The 27,281-nt window shown below is 39.9% G+C and overlaps 1 protein-coding gene across 15 annotated transcripts in view; it reads right to left on the bottom strand.

Moving 5' to 3' along the window:
* Nucleotides 1–4,758: 4,758 nt before the first annotated feature.
* LOC129763045 (tensin-2) overlaps nt 4,759–27,281 on the bottom strand; it is a 518,244-nt gene continuing 495,721 nt past the window's right edge. For 10 of the 15 annotated variants that reach the window (XM_055761768.1, XM_055761769.1, XM_055761774.1 and 7 more), the window contains 11 exons: nt 21,737–21,826; nt 21,472–21,667; nt 20,798–21,160; nt 19,544–20,389; nt 16,528–16,703; nt 16,294–16,356; nt 15,255–15,747; nt 15,083–15,191; nt 14,886–15,018; nt 5,458–5,556; nt 4,759–5,390 (listed from right to left, as the gene is read on the bottom strand). In XM_055761768.1, coding sequence (XP_055617743.1) covers nt 5,222–5,390; nt 5,458–5,556; nt 14,886–15,018; nt 15,083–15,191; nt 15,255–15,747; nt 16,294–16,356; nt 16,528–16,703; nt 19,544–20,389; nt 20,798–21,160; nt 21,472–21,667; nt 21,737–21,826 — 2,737 coding nt within the window. In that variant the 3' untranslated portion in view covers nt 4,759–5,221. The remainder of the gene's footprint in view (nt 5,391–5,457; nt 5,557–14,885; nt 15,019–15,082; nt 15,192–15,254; nt 15,748–16,293; nt 16,357–16,527; nt 16,704–19,543; nt 20,390–20,797; nt 21,161–21,471; nt 21,668–21,736; nt 21,827–27,281) is intronic. The other 5 variants (XM_055761782.1, XM_055761784.1, XM_055761773.1 and 2 more) reach the window with 4 other exon arrangements.

Genomic DNA, 27,281 nt, shown 5'->3' on the forward strand with positions numbered 1-27,281 from the left:
CGAACATGATTCCGCGTGTGGATGTAATTATTGCGGCTTCGTTATTAAGCATTTTGAGTGGTTCAATTGCAAAATTAAATTTGCTGATGGTTATATTTCCGTTTGTGAGTTGACAGAGAAGCGATATTAAGTATGTACGGAAATGTAAATTCATTCGTAAGTGGTAAATTTAAATTATTGAAATATTTGCACTAGGAGGGTGAAATGGACAGTCACATCCAATGCTTGATGGTAAGTGAAGGGAAGAATACTGAACTCTTTTTTATGTTGCTTTCTCTTTTTGTTCTATTTCAGTTAGTGGACGCACAAACACTGAAGGAGTGTTGAATTATTCCTCTCGCGAGCGATAAACCTGTACGCTTCGTATATAATGAACTTTTTCATATCCTCCCCACTATACCCGCACCGATAAAAATGGTCTACTTTTTGGCTTGTTTTATTTTCATTAAAAAACATGGAAAAACACATTTTTATAAAACATTTGGACAGTTATTTCGAAAGCCAGTATATTGAACTCTAAGAAACTGCTTTAAATTTTTGGAACCATGAGTTTCCATAGATAAAATTGAAGTTTTCCTTAACATGTCCAACTCACCCCCATCTCCGCTACAATATCACATCTCTCCTTCAGCTTACATTTTTCCCTTAGGCTCCCTCAGAGCATACTACGGTTATTAGTGCTATTAACGGAGCTTAGCGGTTATGAAGGAAATAAGTGCCGCACCTAATCACGATTCTTACGTGGATTTTAGATTTTGGGTAACGGGGAGCTTACCGGGCGGTACAACGGAATGGGGGTTCACGGGCAGCGATTCGTGAATGTCTGTCCATGTCTACTTAGCTCTGGACGGTTCAACAGTGCTGCTGCACGTGCATCGGTAGTAGAGTGTACAAATCACAAGGGAATCTTCTAGCAACAACAGATGATCTCATTCGTGAGAAAACCGAACAATAGCTACCAGTAATCAACGAAATTACAGGTAAAAACAACGGGTTTTCGGAAGCGAACAACAATCAATTTTTTACTTCCGTTCTACGTAAAGATAGTCCCATTTGATGTCTATCATTAGGTGACATGGTTTTTTTACGCGGATTTTCGAAATCACGCAGTTTTTTTACGTGGATTTTCTAAGTACGGCTGTTTTTTACGGGGTACGTATCCCCCGCGTAAAAAAAACTGGGTGTACGTCGATTTGTGGAATTGGAATGTTGTTTGCTGCGAAAACATAACGGAACCTACACCTTCCCTATTCAGTTCTATACAATTCTTAGTGGCTAATATTCCTTTCAATTTTTCCGTACCCAGTCTGATTCTAATCGTTGTATATTACTTTTGACGTAGGACTACGTCTAACCGGAAGATATAGGGGGTGAAATGGAAATCTAGGCACTGAACAAGTAGGAAAAAATGCAAGATTTGGAACGCTTATAACTCGAGCATTTCTCAATAGATCGCAAAGGTTTTTGCATCAATAAAAATGGATATCTGTCTGTCTGTTTGATTCTTATGGACTCGGAAACTATTGAACCGATCGACAAGAAAATTGGTACGTAGCGGTTTTTGGGGCCGGGGAAGGTTTTCGTGATAGTTCGAGACCCCTCCCCCCTCTCTAAGGGGGGGCTGCCATACAAATGAAACTCAAATTTCTGCATTAGTCGATAATTAATCAAGCAAACGGATCCAAATTTGGCATGTGAATGTTTTAGGGTGCATGCAATAAATGGTTTCTAGGTGGTTAGATACTCCTCCCCTCTCTCTTAAGGGGGGGGGGGGTTGCTGCCATATGCCAGATGCCTAATTGGGTTGCATTTGCTTGAATTATTCTCGAGTAATGTAGAAATTTGTGTTATGTTTGTATGGCAGCCTCCCCTTTAGAGGGGGAGGGGGTGGAGTATCTAACTACCAAAGAAACATTTATTGCACCCTAAAACCTCCAGATTCCTAATTTGGTTGCATTTGTTTGATGAGAATTAATCAAACAAATGCAACCAAATTAGGAATCTGGAGGTTTTAGGGTGCAAGGATGCAATAAATGATTCTATGGTGGTTAGATACACCTCCCCCCTCTCTAAGGGGGGCTGCCATACAAATGAAACAAAAATTTCTGCATTACTCGAGAGTTAATCAAGCAAACGAAACCAAATACGGCATGTGGAGGTTTTAGGGTGCAATAGATGTTTCTATAGTGGTTAGACACTCCACTCCCCCTCAAGGGGGGGGGGGATGTTTGGCTGCCATACAAATGAAACACTGATATTATGATATTATAATGATGAGTTTTGGTGAAGTACTAGGATTTTTTTTAGTAAAAGGTAAATTCAACGGGGTCGATTAGAAGATCAATCAATGAAAAGTTCTGCAATTGGACCCATGAACTTGCTCATAGTAAGAAAACGTGAATGTTTGAAGGTATTGATAACAAAAAACAAATTTTGGGCGAGACGAAGTTTGGCGGGTCAGCTAGTATACTATAAAACTACTGTAAATAATGAACAAGACAATTTAATTTTTATGTTCTGAAACATTCGAATATCTGATTTGACACATGTGCGCTGAATCAGAGCATTTAATAAGGTGGACAAACCATGATCATATTTTCGACTGGACAAATCAAAAATCGAAGGAAATTTCTTTGGCAGAATATACTGGAATTAGACATCTATATGATTCATTTAAACTTATGACTGTAATGCTTTTCGAAATCTTAAAAAGATAGCCTCAGATTGCTTCAGGAAACCAAAAAATTTAAATTCAACCTTCCTAAATTCGCGCATAGGTCTGACAGACCGAGCATCAATTGGGTGGCTGAATTAAATGAGTATTAAAACTGAATGAAGTTAAAGAAAAAATATTTTCTGAAGTTTATTCATTCAATTAAATCTTTTTTCTTTGAAAAAATACCAATAACGCCTAAAAACACACAATAGCAATATCACAGAGACGCGCACAGCCTGTGAGTACACAAGTTACGATATTTCGCGCGAGTACAGAAGTGTTAACGCCTTGCCGTACGATTTAATTTCCAACAACACGGTCCAAACACGAGCACATCGAGTCGTTCCGCTACTCTGCTGAGTGTGTGTATCTTACATGGGCGCCTTATGATGTGCAAATACATGCTGTGAGCTAGCAGTCCCACGAACATCATACGCCTGAAGCTATGTAATCATTTCACATTTTCATTTCACCAGCACGATACATAACGAGTGAGGTTTGATGTTGTACGTTCTGGCATAGTCTAATCGCCCCGAGTGTGGCTCGACGTTGCACGTGAAAGGGTTAACAACAGTCATTGGGCCTGATCACGAACGTCACTTCACGGTGAAAACGGAATGAAGTGTATATAACCTTGTATACAAATCATTTCGTTTTCACCGTGAAGTGACGTTCGTGATCAGGCCCATCGTCTAGTGATATATTATGACCGTTGAAATAATTGAAGATTGTGATAAGAAAGAATAAACGGAGTCTATTTCATTTAGATTATCATCAATATTGTTATTAATATTTTTATTCGAACATTACTCAACTCTCCTGCCAACTATGTACACAACAACTGACTGGATCGAGAAAATTTTGATTTGTGTTTTCCTCACTAAAACAGAGACTGTTTATCAAATGTTCCTCAAGGTTTTAGTGGTTGATTGTTTCGCTGCATTACACAGGTATTGAACAGTGGGGGATATTATAACTTTTATCATCTGGGATAATACACTCTCGATTATGTGTAGAGGCACATGCATGGCTTTGGGTTCGGAACTAAAAATCAACGATAATTTTGAACACTAAACTCACTGTTGGCGATGATACGAAACGAATATTTTGTTTTTCCAAAGCCAACATCTTGTCCTGAAACAATGGGGACTAGTTAATTCATGCTATCGTGGTTTTTTATGTTTGTTTGTTGTTCAACATGAAACACAACTGCAGCGCATTGTGAGGTTTTGGTTTACAATGTATACGTTACGTTTGTTGCAACTAAACTACACCGATAAAACTTGTCTGCAATGGATGTAAATTTTCAAACTTTATATTGTTTAGGCACATGTTTATAATCTTTCTTCTTACTCCACCGTCACTGGGCAATGGTATTTAGTGCAGCGTTTATCCTTACTCTAGTATTAATACTTCCATTTTCATCATTTGTGATTTAAGTTTATTCCACGCTTTTCTGCGCATCGTTCGTTCGTTTCGTTTTTTCTCGTAACACTTTATTCTTCTTTGACAACAGAGTTCGCAAAGCGAAAAAAATATTCATTGGTTGTTTTCGGTTTTCATCATAGAACTTAAAAAACATATTTGGCGAAACGGAAATGTCTCGAGAGCTGATGGCTCAGCTCATCCAATATCATCTAGAAGCAATTTTCCGCTCCGGAAAGAGGCTTTGGAAGATTTGGGCATTTTCGAGGTTCGCAGCATGATTATAGGGAGAGGCTGTGCAACCGAAATACTAAAGATGGTTCTAACCAAAGCGAAAAAAGCGAATTAATTAGTGAAATTTGCTGATGCTGATGCGGCTGCTGTTCAAAAAAGAAGAAAGTGAAAGTGTGTAATGTTCTTGTGTCGTTCGGAGTGGTTTGTTGATGAAGAAAGTGTAATTTGTAATGATAGAAGCAAGTAGCGTTCAATGGAATTTAGAGTGGTGTGAAATCTATTAATTGCATGAGTTAGATGAACGTGAGTATTTGTGAGTAGTGAAGATAGGTAAATGTACAGAAGAGATGGAATTTCTCATACAGATTGGCTTATTTAGCTGCATTAATTTATTGTTTTTTTTTTGTTTTTATAAATAGTTTATAAATGTTAAATAATATTTTCTTGCGCAGAGAAGTACATTTATACATGCGTTTCGCTAAATAATTACACTGACATTCGTGGATATTATTATTGTTACACAGTATGGTAGTGGTTTTAAAATTATAATTAATACAGTTGCCTTCCAATTAATTAGTGTAATGTGGTTCGTGTGTGTGTTTTTCTGTTAAAATATCCAACTCTACTAATCTAAAGCTACACATGGTGTTCAATCTCTCGTAATGTGTTTTGTTTTTCATGCAGTTATCTTCTGCTATTGGCTGCATCAGTTACTAAAAGTATATATAATTTTTTAATCCGGATTTTCACATTTCCTAGCATCTCCGGATTTTCTCTGTTAAATAATATTAGAAAATGACTCGATTTCCTCTAATTTGTTTATTTGTTTTGCTGTATTATTTCCGTTTAGATTGCCCGTGGGGCGGCCGTATGTGGGGTTGCTCCCCCGAGTACGACCTTGTTGGCAAACGATACGATGGCGGTGGCCGGTTGGGTGGCCTCTAGCTCACAGAAAACGTGACACTGGTTATCCGCTGACGTTGGCGAGCGTTTCGCCACGAAGGCAAAGATGCGTCTGAGGAAGGATGGAGTTCAATTAAGGGGTTTTGACAGAAACGGACACCGCACGATTCGATACTCACTTGGACGCTGGGATGTTACCCGTGGTGGATGGAATACTCCATCGGTGTTCGTCCGGGTCCAAACCACAGTATGATACGTTGTTGGATGGGTAATGTCGCCTGTAAGAAAAAAGGGGAGCAAAGGTGTTTACTATATATGCGTGGGTCATTTCGTTATATATTGGGTTTTTAACTTTTATATTGGGTTGGGCGTTATATATTGGGTTTTTTATATGAAAATATTTATTTGAATAATAAAAAATATTAGGTGTACCGGTATGTTTTTTCGGTTTTACAACAGATGGCGTAACTTGATAATTATTCCAGAGAATCAAATTGCCAGACATTCGTTGGGAAGCTACTGCCATTGTGCGTCTTTTTCATATGTATATGTCAAAAAGTTGAAGCGTAAACAACATAGTTTTTTGCCACTTCGAATATGACGAATTTCGTACCAACGAGAGTGTTTTTTGCGGGGAGTGTTACTTCATTACTTCAATATGAAGAAAAAAAGCTGCGGTAAGTCATCGCATTTTGGTGGAAGTTTATGGTGACCATGATCCAACTGAGCGAACGTGTCAGACGTTGTTAACACGGTTTAAAAGTGGTAATTTTGACTTGGAAGACGAAAAACGTTCCGGACCGCCAAAAATGTTTGAAGATGAAGAATTGGAGGCTTTAATCGATCAAGATCCGTCACAAACGCAGCAAGAACTTGCAGATACACTTGGAGTAGCTCAGCAAACCATATCCGATCGTTTAAAAGAAATGGGAATGATCCGAAAAATAGGACATTAGGTACCGTATGAATTGAAGCCACGAGATGTCGAACGCAGTTTTTTCACGTGCGAACAACTGCTCCAACGGCATAAGAGAAAGTGTTTTTGCATGAAATCGTTACTGGCGATGAAAAGTTACGACAATTCTAAACGTCGGACTACGTATGAATACCCCGGCCATGCATCAACATCGATGGCCGCGCAGAATATTCACGATCAGAAGATCTGTCTATTTGGTAGGACCAGCTGGGTGTGGTGTACTATGAGCTGCTAAAACCGAATGAAACCATTACGGGGGACCTCTACCGACGACAATTGATGCGTTTGAGCCGTGCACTGAAGGAAAAACGGCCACAATACGAGAAAAGACACGATAAAGATATTTTGCAGCACGACAATGCTCGGCCGCATGTCGCGAAACCGGTCAAAACATACTTGGAACGCTGAAATGGGAGATCCTATCCCACCCGCCGTATTCTCCAGACATAGCTTCGTCCGATTACTACCTTTTTCGATCGATGCAACATGGTCTGGTTGACCAGCACTTATTCAATTTTGAATAAGTCAAAAATTGGATCGATTCGTGGTTGGCCGACAAACCGGCCAATTATTTCCGCAAAGGGATCCGTGAATTTCCAGAAAGATGGGAAAAAGTTGTAACTAGCGATGGGCAATAATTTGAATAATAAATTTGTAACCATTTTTGCAGAATAAAGCATTAATTTTTGAAAAAAAACGAAGAAACTCCTATTATAATATTCAAAGTATTGGCCATCGCTAGCCACTACCTATTTCCATCTTTCTGATAGATTACGGATTCCGTCACGTAAGAAGTGTTCATCCTTTGAAGCTAAGAATGAATCCATCCAATTTTGACGTAGGACTACGTCTTACTTTAAGGGTGCCAAATCAGAAAACAGGTCACGTTTTTATGAAATAAAGTTAACGTTAATAACTATTTTTGCTGCGAACGGACTTTAACGATTTGCATACCAATCGAATCGGAAATTTTCTAAGATTTGTTTTATATTCTATACATTACAATCCCATAGTCTGTATATGGTTCAAATTGATGAAAATTGGAAGCATTCCCATTTCCCCATACATTTGTTCTGTCCATTTGGGTGCTTTCCCGAACAGAGTTGTCAATAACGGGCAACTTATGAAGCCGTTAGAACAAAATCAACGAAGGGGGATAGTGAAAATAGAATATTTGCGAGGCGAACTCCTCCCTTGCATAGTAAGTAAGCAGTCGCTAGCGTATAAGTATTGCATTTCCTCTGAGAAAAATTCTCAGAATCTTTCTGTGCTCGAAACAACAAAGATCGCTTATTCTGCTCGTTTTGTGTTTTATGTTTCCCCTCGAGCTGTGAACGCTAGCGAATATTTCACTTGAAGTGCATCTGGCATTGCAAATAACACAATCATCCGAGCCATGGTAAAACAGGCGAAAAAATAGAATAAGCAAATGATTATAGATCGCTTCTAGCCATCAATGTTTGGCTTTGTTTGTGTTGCTTGTTTTCGTTGCACGAAACTTAGAACTTGTCCATTTCCTGTACATGTGAATAGCACGATACTTTTAGTTATCATCCGTATTTGCTCTCGTGCGCATCGGCTCTGTTCTGATGCAACAAGCTCCTAGCTTTGTTGACGGTTTTGGCCGAGAATCGAGAAACGATTTTTTATAACGGATGTTCCATTTTTATCGCTGCAACTGAGTGCATCTGTTAGACGCGTGTTTGATACTTGTTGATGGCAATGCACGGAAGATGGCTCTCGTTAAATACTCAGTGCAATGCGTGCATTGATTTAAAGAAACTAATTGCGATATATGACCAATTAGTGTACTGTTCAAGAAAGAATCGTTGCTTCTCTAATGATTCTACAAAACCACGCAAGCCATTAAACCTTTTCAGGGTCCCCGGAACTTTTAATTAGAGTTATTTATGAAATTTCGACATTTTCGCAAATAATATCTGAAATGATAAACCAACAATTTCGAAAAAAAAACATTGCGCAGTCCTACGTCCTAAGCGGTCGTGTCTCGGATACAACCCCTCGATTTTTTTGATACCCTTCTCTAAGGTAAAGCGTATTCCATTAAAAGCGTTCTGCATCGATCGAAACAAAGGGTAATCGGGAGTGGCGAGGTCTGGGCTATTAGATGATAACCAGGCGATAACCTATAAAGGCTAACCAGAATTTCCCATCCGCTATTTTCCAAATACAGTAATCATTCGATAGCTGAACCTGGTTTAACTGAACTGCTCTTTAGCCAGTTAACTGTGATTGACGAGTATACTCGTCATAGAAAAGTTGTAACATTCTGTGTATTGACGAGTATACTCGTCACGCGTATAAATCAGTGACCATTAGCTATGTAAATTGCAATTTTTGAGAAAAACAAAACATATTCTTAAATTTCAAGATATTTAGAATATTTTGAAAGTATGTCGGAATAAAACAAACCAATAGAAAATATAAACAGTTCGAGATGATGTCATGCATCCCCGTATGCACTGGTTGAAAAAGTTTACCAGTTCGCATAATGAATTTATTTTTTTGCGATAATAATGTTGACGCAGGATTACGTTTTTGATTTTTATATAGGGGGGTCATTCTACGAAACTAACGTTTATTAAGAGTTTTCAAATGCATATTACGCAGAATCGTTCTTACGAAAGATGTTAAAATATATACCATTAGACGGGAAATTTATCCAGCAATTTTCTCGCATGAAACATCAACAGTGGAAATAAAAGACGGGTGGGTAATGTCGGGGACATAACCGGAGTGACGTAGGACTATACAAAGGGGACAGCTTTTGTTAAATATATATTTTAAATATATTGTTTTATTTTCTTCTCCTACGTGAATACCTACCTATCTACCTGAAAAATGGATTAGTTTACTGTTTACTCTTTATGAATATGTTGATGGTTCTGAAAAGAACCGTTGGTGTTGTGTTTTTGTTATCACTCGATATTCCCATCTTGTTCGGTTAAACCTTCCTGTTTAGCTATTGCGTTTGCCACTCGCCACAGCTTTCACAGTTGGAAAATTTCTTCCCATCCAGCTTGTGACATGTTGTTCAGTAAATTACATTTAATGCGACGTGCCGGAGAAACACTTTGCCACTCACTGAAACTAATTGTTGCCTTGATGAGCGCCGAACCGAAGCTGCTCTGTTCTTGATGCGGGTTTTCTGATTGTCGTGAGCAGCTTTGCAAGCCAACTCGAGCACTCCGACGGCCGAAACTCTATAATCGCTGTTAGGTATACTGGTGCTCCGGCACCAATCCGTTCGGCCTAGTTACCCTTGCGGAGCAATCAGTGAATGCGACCAACAGGGAACTGGAGACCTGCACGGTTCGAGTGAGACTTTTCCTTTCCCTTAACTTGTCCTCCTTTGTTACGTCCACGATGCCGATGCCGTACAACCACACGGGTTTACGGTTTGAAAGAAAATAAGATATTTTATTGGGGTCCGCGTGTTTTATACTCTAGCGGTACACACTCACAGGATAGAGACAAATCGGCATACTCAGCCAGAGGGGCGAGTCCAACGACACGAACGAATGAGCGTTAAAAGGGAGCGATGGCAAAAAAATACATTCATTACGATTTGTTCGCTCGTTGGATTCACATGCAGGCTAAAAAGGGTCCTTTTCAGGATCACAAAATTATCTTCAATCTAAAGAGTTTATTGTTTTGTTATCACTCGATATCCCCATCTTGTTCGGCTAAACCTTCCTGTTTAGCGATTTGTTGCCACTCGCCACAGCTTTCACAGTTGGAAAATTTCTTCCCATCCAGCTTGTGACATATTTTACAGTAAATTACATTCAATGGCACGTCGCATTACCACCACTCAGTGTCGGATTGGAGGTAATTTTAACCTGTAATTGAACATTTGCGATGACAGTGGTACAGTGTCGACTTTCAATGTGGGGTCATAATTTGGATCTCTATGTTTACAAAAATGTCCAACTAAATAAGTCGCATTACATGTCCGTCCAATTAGCTAAATGTCGAACTAATTGTAAATTAATGTACTTTCAATCTGGAAACAATTTAAGAATTTGTGAAAATTGAATAATCAGGAAAGTCCCCAACTATCAATAAGCTCAGAACAACTGCCAAATTCACAAACTCATCAGATCCTGGCAAAAAAATTATGAAAACATCAATTTGTGTTTTATTATTATTTTGGATAATGTTTTAGAAAGCATTGAACTGTATTCCCTAAACTCTTTTTTGGAAGGTTTAATGGCCCTGAAAAGCGCCTTGTTTTATGGAATGGTTCCAATTTAGAAAACTTAGTACTCGTGATTTTGAAAAAAACCATTTCGAACGCCCTCGATGCCGCGCTCGGCCTAGCTACCCTTGCGGGAAACTCCAGACCAACACGGTTCGAGCGGGATTTTGCCTTTCCATTCACTTTTTCCTCCTTTGCCATGTCCAGACATGGCTGCTTGGGTTGGTTTGTTGATGTGTTGTGATGCGAACTGATGTGGTGTACGGTTTGAAAGAGAATGATCGTTACGGAAGGAAGGAAGGTAGGTATTGTATTATAGAGACTTTAAACTTTTGCAGTTCATTCGTCTCTAGCCTTGAGAAAGGCCCTTTGAAAACTCTACTCTATTCTACTCCAGCGCTACCACCTCCGCCCTCTTGTCTTGAGAAAGGCACTCGATCCCTCGCCGTCCAGCCCGTCCAGCAACGATGTTGTCCAGTCGGTGTCCACACAAAGAATGATCGTTACGGCAGCGGAGCGGGGATTTTTAAGCTGACTGGCTGGCTCGAGAATTACGCATGTGTGAGACTGCGACCAATTTTTCGTTCATATTTTTTCTTTTTCCTTTCCAATCGTGCTTCATTCTATTTCGCTGCTGCTCTGGTTGCCCGTTTTGGTCGGTTCGATTTGAGGAGCACAAAATGGACCAATCAAAAATGGGCACATAGTGCATTTGGACAATGCTTGATATTTCACAATTATTCAATTATTTATCTCAAGAAAAATGAAATGTTATTCGTTATGATAGATGCGTAGATATATTTCCTATCAATTGACGCATAAACCTTTGCGATCTATTGAGAAATACTTGAGTTATAAGCGTTCCAAATCTTGCAGTTTTTCCTACTTGTTCAGTGCCTAGATTTCCATTTCACCCCCTATATCTTCCGGTTAGACGTAGTCCTACGTCAATAAAACAAGTGAGCAATTTGACCAATCAAAGAGATATGTTTTGCGAGCGGATGCGAAGGTAAATCATGTGTTATGCATTCTTTCTTTCAACGTTCGTTCCCATGAATGTTGTATGCAACATAATATTGTGTGCAATAATTCGTTCCATCAAACAAATTAGCAAGAGCTTTTTCGTTGACGAAATCAGATGCAAGATCTCATGCATCACTCAAATTTCATGCAAGATTTCATTAAAGCAACGAGGAAAGCGTCATCCATACAGTGATCGTTCGTTAATTGGGCCGAAAGATTAATACAATTCAGGAATTTTACTCGCTCACTGGACTGCAAAGCAGTAAAAGCAATACTTCAAATTGATGTTGACATCTATTATTGATACACTGCTTTGCAGTCCAGTTAATGTAGATGCTGTTATAGATAAGTCCAGTTGAAGATAGTCCAGTTAGCATATGTATATGACGGGGTGAACAACATCTTAAGCGAGTGTCTTTCGGGCTGCGGCAACATGGGCAATTGTACAGCGAAAAATTATATCAGTACTAGGAGAATGGCAGCGATTATCATCCGAGGACTTATTGAGATCGGCATTACATCGCATCACAAAAATGAAACGAAATGAAATATTAATAATCCTCATGACTCATATTCATAATTTTCAATGACTTAATCCCTCCTATGAAAGATTGAGTAGTAGAACTAATACGACTTGATTGTGATGCAAACGAACATTATTTCACCGAAAAAGCTACTGCTCCCGATGCCGCAGAATAAGACTAAAAATAAGAATAAGACAATGGAAAGAAATCACAGTACCATAGCTATTCATTAAAAATAAAGCAAATTTTTTTGTTTCTTCCCCATAAACTTCATATTCAATGTAATCAATCACGATATTTTTTTTTTGTTTACTAATACACATTTCACCCACCATTCCACCCTGCTATATGTCATACTGATATTCATTAACCATTTTCAGTTAGACAGTTGAACTTCCTGCCAGAAGTTTAATTGTCTTTTTTTTGTTCGTTTCAACCCGTTTGACGGTTATGAGTACATATGTATATTACTCATTCTTGTGTATAATATCCTATTTCGCTCAATATCACTCCATAGCAAGATTTGAATTCTTACTTTTATATTTATAATATTTGATTAAATTCATTGCATTTTTAGTTTAATATGTATGTAATGTAGTAATGCATCGAAGTTCGGACGCTTTAGCGCTTACGATAATAATCTCAACTATTAAAAAATATTGACATATCATAGCATGAAAAACTAGCGTTCCTATAGAACTAGAAGGCCTTCATCTAAGTTATGAATCGCAGAATTCCACAAAATCATGTTATATTTGTTCAAAATTTGAAATTTCTTTCATCGTGTCGTGATTTTAAATCCGGACGCTTTTTTAATCATGATTTCAATTCCGGACACTTTTGCTTTTAATTCCGAGCACATGTTGTCAGCAGCATTTCTTTGAGATAATTTTTTCATTTATTATTGCAAAACTTATTAACGGGTGCGTCATAAGTAGCTAAATGGGCTTGATTAGTAGAATACAGTTATTTATGAAAAATATAAATCGAAGACGGCGGCCGCTACAAAATGGTGGATTACATATTCTCTCAGAACCCCATGAATATGAGCATCAAACGAAAGGGATTAAATAGAAGAACATGAAAAATGAAAATCCAAAATTTAAAAAAAAATGTTGAACGGTTTCATTGTAGAGAAATATACGAATAATACAGATAGAGTACTAAAAACTAGAAAATAAAATAAGTAAAAAGTTCAACGGTTTCATTGTGATTAAACATAATAATAATACAGATAATGTACTAAAAGCTAGGAAATAATTAGGCAAGTAGCAGTTAGTAGTTGTCACACCCCTTTCTTCATTAATCTAGGGCATTGAGGAGACTAAAATAAAATCGTGGGGCATGTGATGAAACAACTAACTGTAGATAATGGAAATCTGACGTGGCCTATTTTGGATTTGCATTTTTCATAGATAACTGTATTCTACTAGTGAAGCTCTTTCATTTGATACTGGTGAAGCTCTTTCATTTGATGCAGCTTTGAAAAAATATATATGGCGGTCATGTTGGATTTGCATTCTCATTAAAAACTGTGTTCTACTAGTCAATCTCTTTCGTTTGATACCTATATTGATGGGGTTTAGAGAAAATATGTAATCCGCCATTTTGTAGCGGCCGTCATCATGGATTTTCAAGATCATGAAATACCCAGTTTTATAATGACTGCAGAGAATCAGGTCTGTTCCAAATTTCAGATCAATCGGTCAAAAGGAATGGGGTTAAATTTCTATTAATGTGGGACGGCGCTACAGACAAAGTTACAAAGTTACCCACGTACATACAAACGGGTCATATGATCGAATCCGTCCTGTATACCGAAGAGTTTTGCAGTCTCCCGGATCGAAAATCTTTACTCCATATTCCATACTAGGGCTTATGTCCATGCCCTCAAGTAATTCCTTCAATGAGAAATTGAATCGTCAACTTTTGATCCGTCCGGATTTAAAATCATTTTCTGAACGTGCTTTCTATTCCGGACTGGGCTTGTGAAACACATATTGATTTTTGATTTTTGACATGTTTTTTTGTTAACAGCTAGGCACTATATTCGACACTAATCTGTCCTCTTCGAGCATCGAAGCATGGACGATGCTCGAAGAGGACTCACAAGCGCTTGGTGTTTTCGAACGTCGAGTGCTCAGAACAATACACGGTGGTGTACAGGAAAACGGAGTATGGAGAAGGAGACTGGTGCAATTCTATGGCGAACCCAACATCCAGAAAGTAGCCAAGGCTGGACGAGTGCGATGGACAGGGCATGTTGCAAGAGTGTCGGATAGCAAAAATGGTCTTCGCATCGAATCCGGTAGGAACAAAAAGGAGAGGAGCCCAGCGAACGAGGTGGTTGGACCAGGTGGAGCAGAACTTGGCAAGAATCGGTGTAACTATGAGCCGAGTGCATTGGCGGAATAATGTTGTGAATCAGATCCAATCTCTTCAAGCGATGTAGCATCATTGTAAACAAATAAACAACTGTCAGTAGTACCACCTTTTAAATAATTTGAAAATGTTCAGAGGGAAAATTTTCAAAATTGGAAAATTACCAGTATATATTTGACAGAATGTAAATCATACAAACCATTCCCGACAAAATTTCTTCGATGGTGCAGAGTCACGATGAACTTCCACTAGAATTCGATGGGCATCAGCTACCCTCTTCTTGAAAAGGAAACGGGAAATAAAAATTTCCTGCAAATTGCAATGAAAATCGACAGGTTCAAAGCAATAAAAAATGAATTCGGATATATTCAACATGCTCCTCTGTACCAAATGTACTGGAAACAGATACAGAAAATACAGAAAATTTTTGCAAAGCATGCCCACAAAATTCTCACTATTCAGCACATAAGGATAACCCACCTGAAGAACAGCTGCCGGGTGTTGTCCGTGAGCGTGATTCCCTGGATCGAAACTTTGAAGTGCACTTGCGTGGGTTTCGGCAGTGGTCGCAGCGATAATAGTAATCCCACCGCTTTCCTGATGGCTTGGGGTCCTAAAAAAATTGAAGCATTAAAAAATTAGGGTTTTATTCTCTTCTTGTCCCATCTATGGTCTACCTGTCAGTGACTCCGTATCACAGGTGAACAAGTACAGGACGTTACAAGCTGCCCCCTGGGAGAGTAACTGTTGCTGAGCGGGTGACTGATAGTCCGTTTGCTGAATGTCCTGAAAAGGATCGGTATCCCACGTTAGACGTTTACGCCGATAGGAATTACTGTGTTCACTCACCATATCCGGTATGATCAGACGGCAGGGCAGCGCGAGCGGTGTGATTGAGTGCTGGTACACCAGCGCCGAGAGGGATGTGAAAACGGGCTCGTTTGCGCAGCCCTTCAACCGAACGCCCCGAATTGTGGGCTCCACCAGAAAGTGGCGCACCAGCTCGTCACTGTTCGGTCCCTTCGATTGGACTCCGGGTGGAGGATGGGCCACCTTGACCACCAGTCCGTACGCGTTGGCAAATGTGGTCGAATCGCGTACCACAAAGGTTCCGGGCGGGGCATTGCGGAGCAGTGCGATCGCTTCCTCCCGGCTGATGCCAGGCTTGTACCAGTACTTGGACGAATCGCGGGCGAACTTGACGAACTGGGGGGCAACCTCCTGGGGTTCGCTGTTTGCGTTCGATGTGGTCGAGTTGCGCCGTGATGTGTAGCATGACACCGTTTCATTCTGGTTGACGATCTCCTGGGTTGTGCGCTGGTTGCCCGCGAATAAGTCCTTGCTGCGGTGGGAAGAGCATACAGTATTAGAAATGTGAGCTTCTGAGACCAATTCAATCAATGTGAGACAGTCATGGCAGAGATTAGTAAATCACTCTCGCGTTTCGTTTCGGACGGTCAGATTAGATCAGACATACGAAAGAGTCGCACAACAGAACAATTAGCCGCACAACTTACTCATAGGAAAAGGTACAACTGTGGGGTTTCTTCTCGAAAGCAGGTGCTACACACTGAAGCAAATTGGTTCTGATTTTAAGCTTCATCAACTGTTTAAGCAGGGGATTCTTTCTACACACGAGATGAAAAAATGGCATAGAATAGAAGATTTGAATGAGTGTTAAATGTTAATAAGCGGGCCAATGATTGTTGAGTTTGGTGTGTTTGCAGTTGGATCGGTTTACGATGAAATTCGTGATTAATTGTTCATTCCGGACAACAACATTTCGTGCACTTTGAAATAGTTTGTTTGTGTTCTCTCAAACTTTACTCATGGTGGGTTTAGAAAATAACAAACACTGCTCTGAAATGTATATTCGAAGGGTGCTAACCTCACGTCGTACGTTGAGACGGTCGATTTTTGACTGCGCAACGACCAAGTCGAGTTATACTTTCTACAAAACACGAAGGGTTTGGAAAAATGTATTCTGTTTTCACTATAATTCATTTTCGGTATTTGACAGTCAAATCCCGTTAGTGTTGTTCAGCGAATGTTATGGGTGTTTTTGGTTCGCAGAAAAAGTATTGTAAAATGGTACGGGAGGGATAAAAGTATTTTGCATTACCGTTGTGATGTCGGACTTTTGGGCGGCAGAGCTGGACTAGAGGTTCCGTTGGACAGACCGTACGGGGTGCGTGGCGTGACCGGGAAGGCTGGCGTCTCCGGACGTGGCGATCCACCCGTCGGGGAGTTGTCCGGTTCCGTCTCTGAACGATAGGATGAGAACGACTCTTCCCTGGCCTGTGGGTGAATAGGAAAAAGGGAACCCGACATTAATTTGTGTTTTGTGAGAAATATTTTTGTTTGTGCTTTAATTTGAATTTTGGCTTTTTCTTTATTTCGATTTTTAACTGTGCGCGTTTGGATTATACAAAAATGTGGGACTGAAGAGAAAAATCTGGAAAAGTTCATGTTGAAAATTTATTTTGAATAAATTTGCCGAAATAAATTTCAACTAGCGGATTTTATGCCAAATTTTAGAGAATGCAATTTGTATCAGAATGCAAATGAACTTCTCAATTTTTAATACGAAAAAACTTTGAGTTCGATCCCAACCGATGTCATAGAAGGGATAGAAAGGGAGCAAAAGTCTTATCAATCTGTTGGTGAGTTTGCTACCTACAATCAGTCTTCCGAAAAAACACATACATATGTGCACGCGATGTTCAAATTCCATGAACTCAGAGGCTATGAGTTCATGTACATTTTGCAAGTCTGATTAAATAATCTATATATATTTCCAGTGGAAAGAAAGAATCTCCGATTAGAAAGAAACTTTATATAGTTTTTTTCGTGCATGTTACCAATTGAAGTCTGGGGAACCGACTGCACAGCGGGGCGACGGCATACAAATGCTGGCCAAATAAATAAATAAAAGTTGTGGCGTTCGAAAAATTCCTAAAAATACATTTTATAGGGAAATGTTTCTGAAAAATTTCTGCATTAAACGCATAAAATCAAATGAATTGAAACTAATTGTCACCTGGAAAATGATTATGAAAAAATCTCTACCATATTCATGATTAGCTTTTGCGATGACGATTTGTGAAAGAAATACAATCAGCCTCCTCTACTCAATGTTCTGTATCTCGAGACCCTCCCCATTATATGCATATCATTGTGAGTGGGTGTTGGAAGGAAAATTAGCTTTAAGGTGAAGGTGGAAGGAAGCCATTGTAGTAGTATAGGTAAAACCACGTGTAAAAATGGGGTAACAGTGTTTGTGAAAGAAAAGCAAAGTACATGTTAATAGATCATTTCACTTATCAGACCGTGTGGTGCTTCACTGACGCGAGTCTTAGAAAACATTTAAAAAAAATAACAATTCAATACTGAAGTTAAATGTATGAACGATTGCAAATATTAGGCTGTCAAAAAAAGTCCTGCGGTATTTCGAGGTGTCGTTGTAAGCGCGTAGTTCTAGTTGTATTCATTGTATCGAGTCATACTATAGCTTGTTGGAAAGGTATAATATAGTCCTTGACAGTGTTTTGTTTGGTTAAGTCGTTCGTGAGTTATAGTGTCGCAAATATGGAGCAAAATAAGACCGAGAAAGACCGGCATAGTAGCAAACGTAGCATCGGCCAAGAGCTGGGGATAAGTCATCAAACCGTTATTAACCATTTGAAGAAGCTTGGATTCACAAAGAAGCTCGATGTATGGGTGCCACACACGTTGACGCAAAAAACCCTCTTTAACCGTATCGACGCATGTGAATCGCAACAAAATCGACCCGTTTCTGAAGCGGATGGTGACTGGCGATGAAAAGTGGGTCACTTACGACAACGTGAAGCGCAAACGGTCGTGGTCGAAGCCCGCTGAAGCGGCTCAGACGGTGGCTAAGCCCTCATTAACGGCCAGGAAGGTTCTGCTGTGTGTTTGGTGGGATTGTCAAGGAATAATCTATTATGAGGTGCTTCCCTATGGCCAAACGCTCAATTCGGACATGTACTGCCAACAACTGGGCCGCTTGAAGGTAGCACTCATGAAGAAGAGGCCATCTTTGATAAACAGAGGCCGCATTGTATTCCATCAGGACAACGCCAGGCCACACACTTCTTTGGTGACGCGCCAGAAGCTCCGGGAGCTCAGATGGGAGGTTCTTTTGCATCCGCCGTATAGTCCGGACCTTGCACCAAGTGACTACCACCTGTTTTTGTCCATGGCGAACGAGCTAGGTAGTCAGAAGTTAGCCACAAAAGAGGCCTGTGAAAATTGGCTATCCGAGTTTTTTGCTCACTATACAGTGCGACGGAAGATGAAAATTTAATATCTTGTGAGTAATCGATAAGAGTTTGATTGATATTCATTTTCTTCACACTGTTTCGCAAAATTATTGATTTTCGGGGTGAGGGAGGGAGATAAAAGAAATGAGTGCCATTGTGACAGCCATGTATGGCTTCCTTCCACCTTCACCTTAAGGTGAAAGCACAAGAGAAACTGAACACAGTGTGTAACATCATGTGCGAATCATCATACTACGCATAGAAACATGTGACATGTTCAAACACAGGTACGAATAAATCATGTTTGTGTGCAAACATAAAACTTCGAAAACAATGTGAAGATGCTCATCACGTACGCAGTGTTTTATGTGCAACACGACTCGCTGCAAGTCTTGACCTTTCTGGCGTCAGAGTATTTAAGAGTAATGAAAAAACAACGCAATAACTTCCTCAACATTTGTGTATAATCCGGATCGAACGAATATTTTCTTTAACAATACATACTTATCTTTGAATAACTGTGGATAACATATTTCCACAAGGGAAACTCTTAAGTGCAGATTGAGTTAATGAACATCGAACAAAGCTAGTCCTATTTTCAGTAACATGAAAAAGCATGCATGAAATTGTGGTTTGGCGAGAATGAGCTTCGTGATGTGTTGGGGTCTTGGGGTCACAACGTTAGCCACATTATGATCTTATATTATTAAAAAAAGTGAACCGGTGAGAGTTAAAACAGAGAAAAGTTCGAACAAGAAAAAAGTAAACAATTGGAAATGATGCACGAACGTCGTCGGCTGGAGGCTGCATCGATGCTGCGCTGTGGAGGGAGAAAATGCAGTTCATGAGAGTTACCTGATCGCACCATGAAATGGCGTTACTTCGCTCCGACAGGCTTGGCGAGATCGATGAAATGGTGCTGTCGCTCTCCGAGGCTATTCGGCGCACGTGATGGTTATTGATTAATAGACTGCTGCTGGCATTGGGTTCGTTGCCTCCACCGTTCCTACCGTTCATGAACGGCCCGAGATAACCGTTTCCGTTTATATCGGCGTGCGTTCGAAAGGCGTCCGCGCTGTGATACGACCCCATCACATCGTTCCCATTGTAGAGATTCAGACGCTGGGCTTCGCTCAGATCGTACTCGGCGAGGTCAGCAATCACGGCGGACAGCTCCGTCACGTGGCTTTCTTCGCCTACTTGCTGATCGATCTTGGCTAGATGTTGGTCGGTAACGTCGCTCTCCAGCGCGAGCGAGGCCAACAACTTGTCGAGCGTTTGCTGCCCATTTGTATCCCCGCTCCGGATGGGTGCACTCCCTTCCGGAGAGAGATCCATTGGTTCCGGCAGTCGGTAGCTTCGATGGCCGTTTCGGTGGTTGATTGAATGATGGGTATTATGAATGATGGGCCTATGAATTTGCTGCTCTTGATGGCGATGATGATTATGGTGGAGGTACTGGGTAGTGTTGGTGGTGAGTAGGCTAGAGGTGGCGGAAGTAGTAGCAGTAGTAATAGCGGCTGGATTATTGCTAGCAACAGTAGCAGCACCGACACCGGCAGTGTCGGCGGAAGTGGTCGAAGCGGCGCGCTGTACCGCGGCCGCACTGTTTGTTATGTCTTTTAGCAGGTTGTTTAGTTTTTCGCAAGTATCGAGATTACTTAGACTGTTTATGTTACTGAAGATTATCTGTTCGGACTCCTAGAAGTAGACAAGAGAAAGAGAGAAACGACATGGCGACAACAACGACAACAGATGGATATGGTTTAACGATGAAATTGTTAGTGAATGGTTTGTAAAGGGAACACAAGAGAACACAAATTTGATGGAGATAGAGTAGAAAGCAAACCAAGGCGATAACTATACACAATTGCACACAAAATAATGATTAACTCCCACAACGACACCTGACTGATTTGGCTTAAATTACTCATTACGCCTACATTGAAAATTTCAGTCAATTGTCGATGAGAGCTTATCCCAGGATTACAAAAAAATGCTGAATTACAACTAAAAATAACCACACATAAAAGTTTGTATTACGACCAAAAATTTTTATCGTTTCTCTCCAAGACCATAAAAACCCAAACCCTACAACAATGGACCTACCAATCTCACTTGTCCGTGTTTCGGCGTGGAGTGTTCGTGATCAGCCAACGAGAGTAGCCCATTTTGGACCTGATTTTGGCTAGTGATGCTGCTATTCAGAGATGTATTGAGCTGCTGCTGCTGCTGCTGCTGCTGTTGCTGTTGATCCATGCCGTTACCATTAGTGACACTAGTTCTACTGCTGGTTACGGAGGTGTACTGATCATGATGATGTTGATGAGGCTGTTGCTGATCTGTGGAAATGTTGGGTGATGCCGAGGGTACCGATGGAGATGGTGGTGAACCAGAAGGCTGCTGCTGTTGCTGATGGGTTTGTGCTACATGACCGTGTGGTGAAGCACTCAAAATGGACAACGGTGCAGACTACGGGGTGGAAATGATGGTGATAATTGCGTGCGTGAATGAGGCGTGCAGCGTTGCGAGAGGGGGAAAAAACGAGTGCGTGCAAAAATGTCTCAATGGAATATACGAAACACTATAAACTTCTAGATACCATTTTAGGTACTCAAACGCAATCAAACTATGGAATCACTAGAAAAAGGTACCTTTCTCGGTGGATGCAAATCAAGACTAAACTAAAGCTAATCGTAACATTCTCTACCGGATTTGGTTTGATCGCAGGCAAGTGCACAATTTGTTCGATCAGCACTTCGCGTGGGCTCTCTACTACTTACACCAATAGTTTGCATCTTGGCGTTCTCGTGTGCCCGCTTGACGGCCACAAATGGCCGCTCGGTAGAGTGGGTCCGCGTCGTGGTCATCGTGTGATAGTTGCGTTCGTTGCGCACCGGCGACAGCGTCTGGCTGCGTCTGTGGGTGGTGTTGCTGTTGTACAGCGCCTCGGCGGTGGGGAATGCAGGACTGCCATAGCTACCAGAACCGGTGCGAAAAGGGGAGAATTCCGTTTTTGAGCGTCACAAACTAGCCGAAGGTACCTACCTGAAGCTGTTTGAATGTTCGCGTCTCTGCTGCTCCTTTCGGACGCGTAGTTTCTGCTGCTGCAGCTGAAGCCATGTCTGGCCGGAGATTCTGCAAAATGAAAAGGGCAACAGAACGTTAGACTAGGATTACGATTTAATGGCTTTTGCTGAACTAAAATTGAGAAGCACTCCAAGAACCAATCACTAATCCGATTGGTTTATGACAGAAACAAAAACCCGGTGGCGCCCCCACATTTCCGTTCTCGAGGAGCCGTGCGTGGGCGAACGAACATAAAGTGCGTGTAAAGCGCGCGTCTGATAGAATTTTTTTCTCCCGTCGTCGTCGTCTGCTAGGAGATAGTCATAACATTAAGTTATGAAGGTGAGGAAAAAAGGGTCCGCACATTCAAGTGTCCGAGTGTGTAAACAAACATTTTTGGTGTCGCCGCTGTGATAATCCGACGCGGGATCAAACACTAATTTGCGGTGAGTGACGGCCAATGCTGATTGTGGTGCTGTCAGTGACCATTATTAATAACCGCGCAGAAGTATGTTATGTGTTGTTTTTTGTTAATTGTTTCCGATTGTGTATTTTTAGGAACACGTTTTGCTGGGACAGTTTATTTAAATTGTCGCACATTTGTGGTTCTTGACACGATTGGGTGTAGTGTTACCGTTACACTGGTTTGTTGGGGTTAATAGTCCTAGATGAATTTTAATGAAGCCCGAGAAAGAACAAACAGGACGAATTTTGCCGGTAGCTTAGAAATACCCCTCTGATCTCTAATCTATAACAATCTATATTCGGAGAAGCAGTTTCCGGGAATGTGAGTTTTCAAAAAAGCGAAGTTACTTTCGTTGTCCAAAACAAAACATTTCCCGGAATATTTTCTTATCAACCAGCGGCACTGAGATTTAAGGCATGGACAGAGAACGAAGTCTTTTTGCGTCCATAATTTTGGCTGGTCTCAGGATACGGTAAACACGCAATATTTTCGCTTCGAAAATGTTGTACCAAATACATTTTGCCGAGATTTCTGTGCAGTTCGTAGAACTGTACAACGCGCTTGCGAAATGCTTCTTGTTTCGACGGTATTTTGATCAAAAGTGAGCAAACATTAAAAAAAAACAAAAAATACTAACAGAAAGAGGAAAAAGAGAGCTAAGCATAGGGGTCTCGAAAAAAATTCAAAAAATTTTGATGCCATCCGTTAGCATTTGCGAAGATGTCCCATTCAGTTTTTTCTCGAGTTTATATCGACCGGAAAGATGCCGAAATATTCCTACCGTCTACCCCAAGGTGCACATAATTTGTGCTACAAGAACGCCTTAACTCAATAACGACAAGTATCGAACAAATAAAATGTTTTTTTCGAATTGCTTTTTTTTTTTGCTAGAAATCCTTCCTAACTGATTCGGAACAGATGCTGCCCGGAGGAAAGGGATATTTTAAGTAGACGGCTTTATCTGCATCCTCTATCCCTACTAGACGAGAAAATTCGTAGATAATTACTAGCAGTCTGAAGCCGTCTTTATACGGATTCAATAAATTCTCTAGTATAATTTCTTAAGGCCATTTCACAATGCAGAGTTTTAATTCCGGTTCATATACTCATTCGGGATGTTTTCACAAATAAAAATGAAAAAAAAAGACGGGTGAGTAATGTCGGGACATAACCGGAGGGACGTAGGACTACACCAACGGACATTAATTTGAATCACTTATAGCATATCTAAGTAGTTTTTCAATAACTTTGAGAAAAAGTACATTCCCAACACCAACAACGAGAGCATAGCTATTAAGAAAATCGCAAAATTTTGAATTTCTTGCTTTTTAATTTTCGAGTAGCATATAACATCACAAATGTTAACGACTCCAGAAACATTGAGTAACTTATTTGTAAATAATTTGCTTAATTCATTGCAACGCATCGCGGTATAAGCGCGATCGAGAAGTTTTTTTCTCAAAACCTTGGTTTTTCAACGGGTGGCACATTTATTCCAGGATCCATTCAATCGATTTGAATCGATTTTCTATAGCATTGAATATAAAAAGAAAACGTTAATTGCAAACTCTCTCGTAAGCAACTGATGATGGGTACAGTGACGTGAATATTTAATGAATGTCTTCGTTTGCTTGTTTCTCTTGGTTAGAGTATACGATGCGGTACGATGTGATACGATGCGATATAACCACACTGGTGCAAAGTTTTGACGAGAATCATCGCTTTCGAACGAACGAACGTGGTGAATTATAGAGGCTTGAAACTAGAGGTGGCTTTCGGGGCGGAGCGGTAATTTATAAACTGGCTGGCTGTCTAGGGAAATACATGAGGTGTGGCTTACGACAAACATTTTTCCTTCTCTCATTTGCTTTGGAAGAACGATATGTGCTTTCTTCCGTAAATTTGTAAATTTATTTATTTACTTGGTCTCGAGTTTTAAAAACTCCACAGACTGAATCTTAGTCTAAGCTCCTTAATCTACTTTTGAACACGTATTTAGACAGATTAAAATCAAAAACAGCACTTACATCATTGAACGATCTAACACAGTTATCAAAAGGATTGTTGTACCCATATATTGTTCTATGACGGTTAACTACAAATAAATCACGCTCACGAAGTTGACGGAAAGGTGCGTACAAGTTGATATTTTGCAGAAGAGAAGGGCAGTCTATGTTTCCAACGATGAGGTCAAATATAAACGGTCTCTGAAGGTTGCTGCGTCTATCGGCTAGAGTTTCAAGATGAATGAGTCTACAACGACTTCGATAGTCCGGCAGATTTGTTGGATCATTCCACGGAAGTTGTCGAAGAGCATACCGTATGAAGCTGCGTTGAACCCTTTCCATCCGAGTACTCTGGATTGCATGATAAGGTGACCTAACGGGAGCAGCATACTCCATGATGCTGCGGACAATCGAACAGTATAGTGCCTTTAGAGCGTATGCATCGGTGAAGCCACTTGCATTGCGTCGGATAAATCCAAGGGCAGCAAAGGCCTTTGCGGTTGTCGCGCTTACATGTTTGTTGAACCGGAGTTTGCTATCAACAGTGACCCCTAGATCACGGATAGTTTCTACACGCTCCAGAACCTCTGAATGGATGGAATTTTGAAAATCTAATCAAGATTGTCGGTGGGAAAAAAAATTCACTCTTTGGTGTTAAGCTCCATTCCGTTCTCAGTACCCCATCAGCTTGAAGTGCGCAGCAGTCTAGATGAGATGATATCACTTTGTAGATTTTTAGGTCGTCGGCGTACATAAGCAAACTCGATTTCAACCGGAAGCAGAGATCATTAATAAACAAAATGAATATCAGCGGTCCAAGAACGCTACCTTGAGGAACGCCTGACGTGATGGAGAAAACGCGTGATGTACTCAAATTATATTTCGCGGTTGCTCTAGTTGCTCTTTTCGGTCGGAACAATTTGGCATTGCGCATAATGCTTGACATTTCACACTTATTCAATTGTTCATCCCAAGAAAAATAAAATGTTATTCATTGTGATAGATGCGTAGAAATATTTCCTATCAATTGATGCAAACGTCTATGCGATCTATTAAGACATGATCGCGTTCGAAATTTTCATTGTTTTCTACTAGCTCAATGCCTAGATTGTCATTTTATCCTCTATATCTTCCCGTTAGCGTGATCCTACGTCAAATCATATGATACAGCGCGGATTCTATTATATATAGTCTTCGATTTTTTTTTCACTGTATATAATCGAGTCAAACAAAATATATGTTTTTTATTTGTTTTTATACACATATTTTTTGTTTTTTCATTATAAAAGAAAAATTTAATTTTTGATTATTCCCTTTAAAGTAATAAAATACCTTTCTCATATAAAATCCCTAATTATTTCAGAATGCGATAGAGAACATATTTTATGATAAAAATCCTTCTACGCTTATGTTCGAATTCTAATAATGACAGAGTTATTGAACTTTTTCTCTGTTTCAGGCCCTTTTGCCTTAAACTGGCTCTAATTCAAAAAATATGCTACGTAGGACAATTCTGTTGCTTCCATTTGAAAGATAAGAAAATTTTAGAGAGGATACAGTTGTAAAACTTCCAAATTAGCGGATTTAAGTAACATTTTAGAAGTGAAAAATATTCATGTTTATGGAGTTTAAGGTGTGATTATTAATATTATCCAAAAAATACAAAATAAACATGAATATTTCCATCAACCAAATTGAAGCTCCCTAACCGCTCTACAATTTGTTCCTTAACACCCAACTTCTATCGTTTGAATCTTCAACTAAAATCTACCAAAATCATGATTTTTACTTCACTGTACTCGTAATAACCAACTTTCACTTTAACGTTGACGCATTTCATTTTCTCTTGAAATATGTCATATTTGAAACATAAAAAAATATATTATTTTCGACCTGTATATAATCGAGTCTAAGTTTTTTTTTATGATCGAATCACATATAATCGAGTCCGACCAGTACAATATATATTCAATCTATGCCGAATATCGAGATCTACTAATTTTTGCTCGTTATTGGCACCTCCGAAACACTCATTTGAATGTACACCACCTCAGGAGTGACATATAATCAGTTGGTCGACAGTCAACAGGTTGATTTGTAGCACATATTTACGCTTGTTTTCATAGAACGCATTGACACAAGGTATGCCGAGTGTCTACACATCAACGTAAATAGATTCCTCTCTCTCGCACGGCACAACAGGAAGTCAGATGGACGTTCGCAACAATGGACAGTGGAGACGATATGTTACGATTAGGGAAGTGATAAATTGTGTGTCGAAAGATGCTGCCGGTCTGAAAAAAATCTGAAGTTTCAACGCGTGGGCTACAGTTTAGTTTTCGAATGTTTTTACCTTGACAGTAGTGTATGACGGCACAGTAATATTTTTTTAATTTATGTAATATCACCGGCATTAAATATTTATTGTAACACTGTTGGTACTATTTTACATATTGTATACATTAGAGTGGCAGCAAAAATGGTCATATTATGGCCGACCATGTTCAATTTGTTTATTAGCCCAAGAAACTGACCTGTGCAAAATTTCAGCCCAATCGGACAAGATTTAGGAGTACCTCAAAGCTCTCATAGTTTTGATTTTTTGATCCACGAAAATCATCCAAGGGGGGAGAAATGGAAACTTGAAAAATCGTTTTTTTATGCCAAATGATTTAAAAATGCATAAAACCTTTTGGGACTTAGCACTTTGAGTGCTTCGAACCACCCCTAAATCAGGTCCGATTGAGCTGAAATTTTGCACAAGTAATTTTTTGGGCCAATAAACAAAATGTACATGGTCGGTTCTTTGAATTCGATAATAATTTTTTTCCATACATCCATTGCCACCCTAGTATACATACATTGCCGTTTTGCATACAACATTCACAGGAACTAAAGCTGAAAGAAAGCTTGCATAATACAGAATTTACCCGAAAAACATACTTTATTCGTTAAATTGTTCACATGTTCAGTATTTTGAGTGGAAAATTGCTGAATGAATTTGCGGTCTTATTCAATTCAATTCACATATATCGTGTCATCATTTTTATGG

The sequence above is a fragment of the Toxorhynchites rutilus genome, chromosome 1 (genome assembly GCF_029784135.1).
Source record: "Toxorhynchites rutilus septentrionalis strain SRP chromosome 1, ASM2978413v1, whole genome shotgun sequence".
Lineage (NCBI taxonomy): Eukaryota > Metazoa > Arthropoda > Insecta > Diptera > Culicidae > Toxorhynchites > Toxorhynchites rutilus.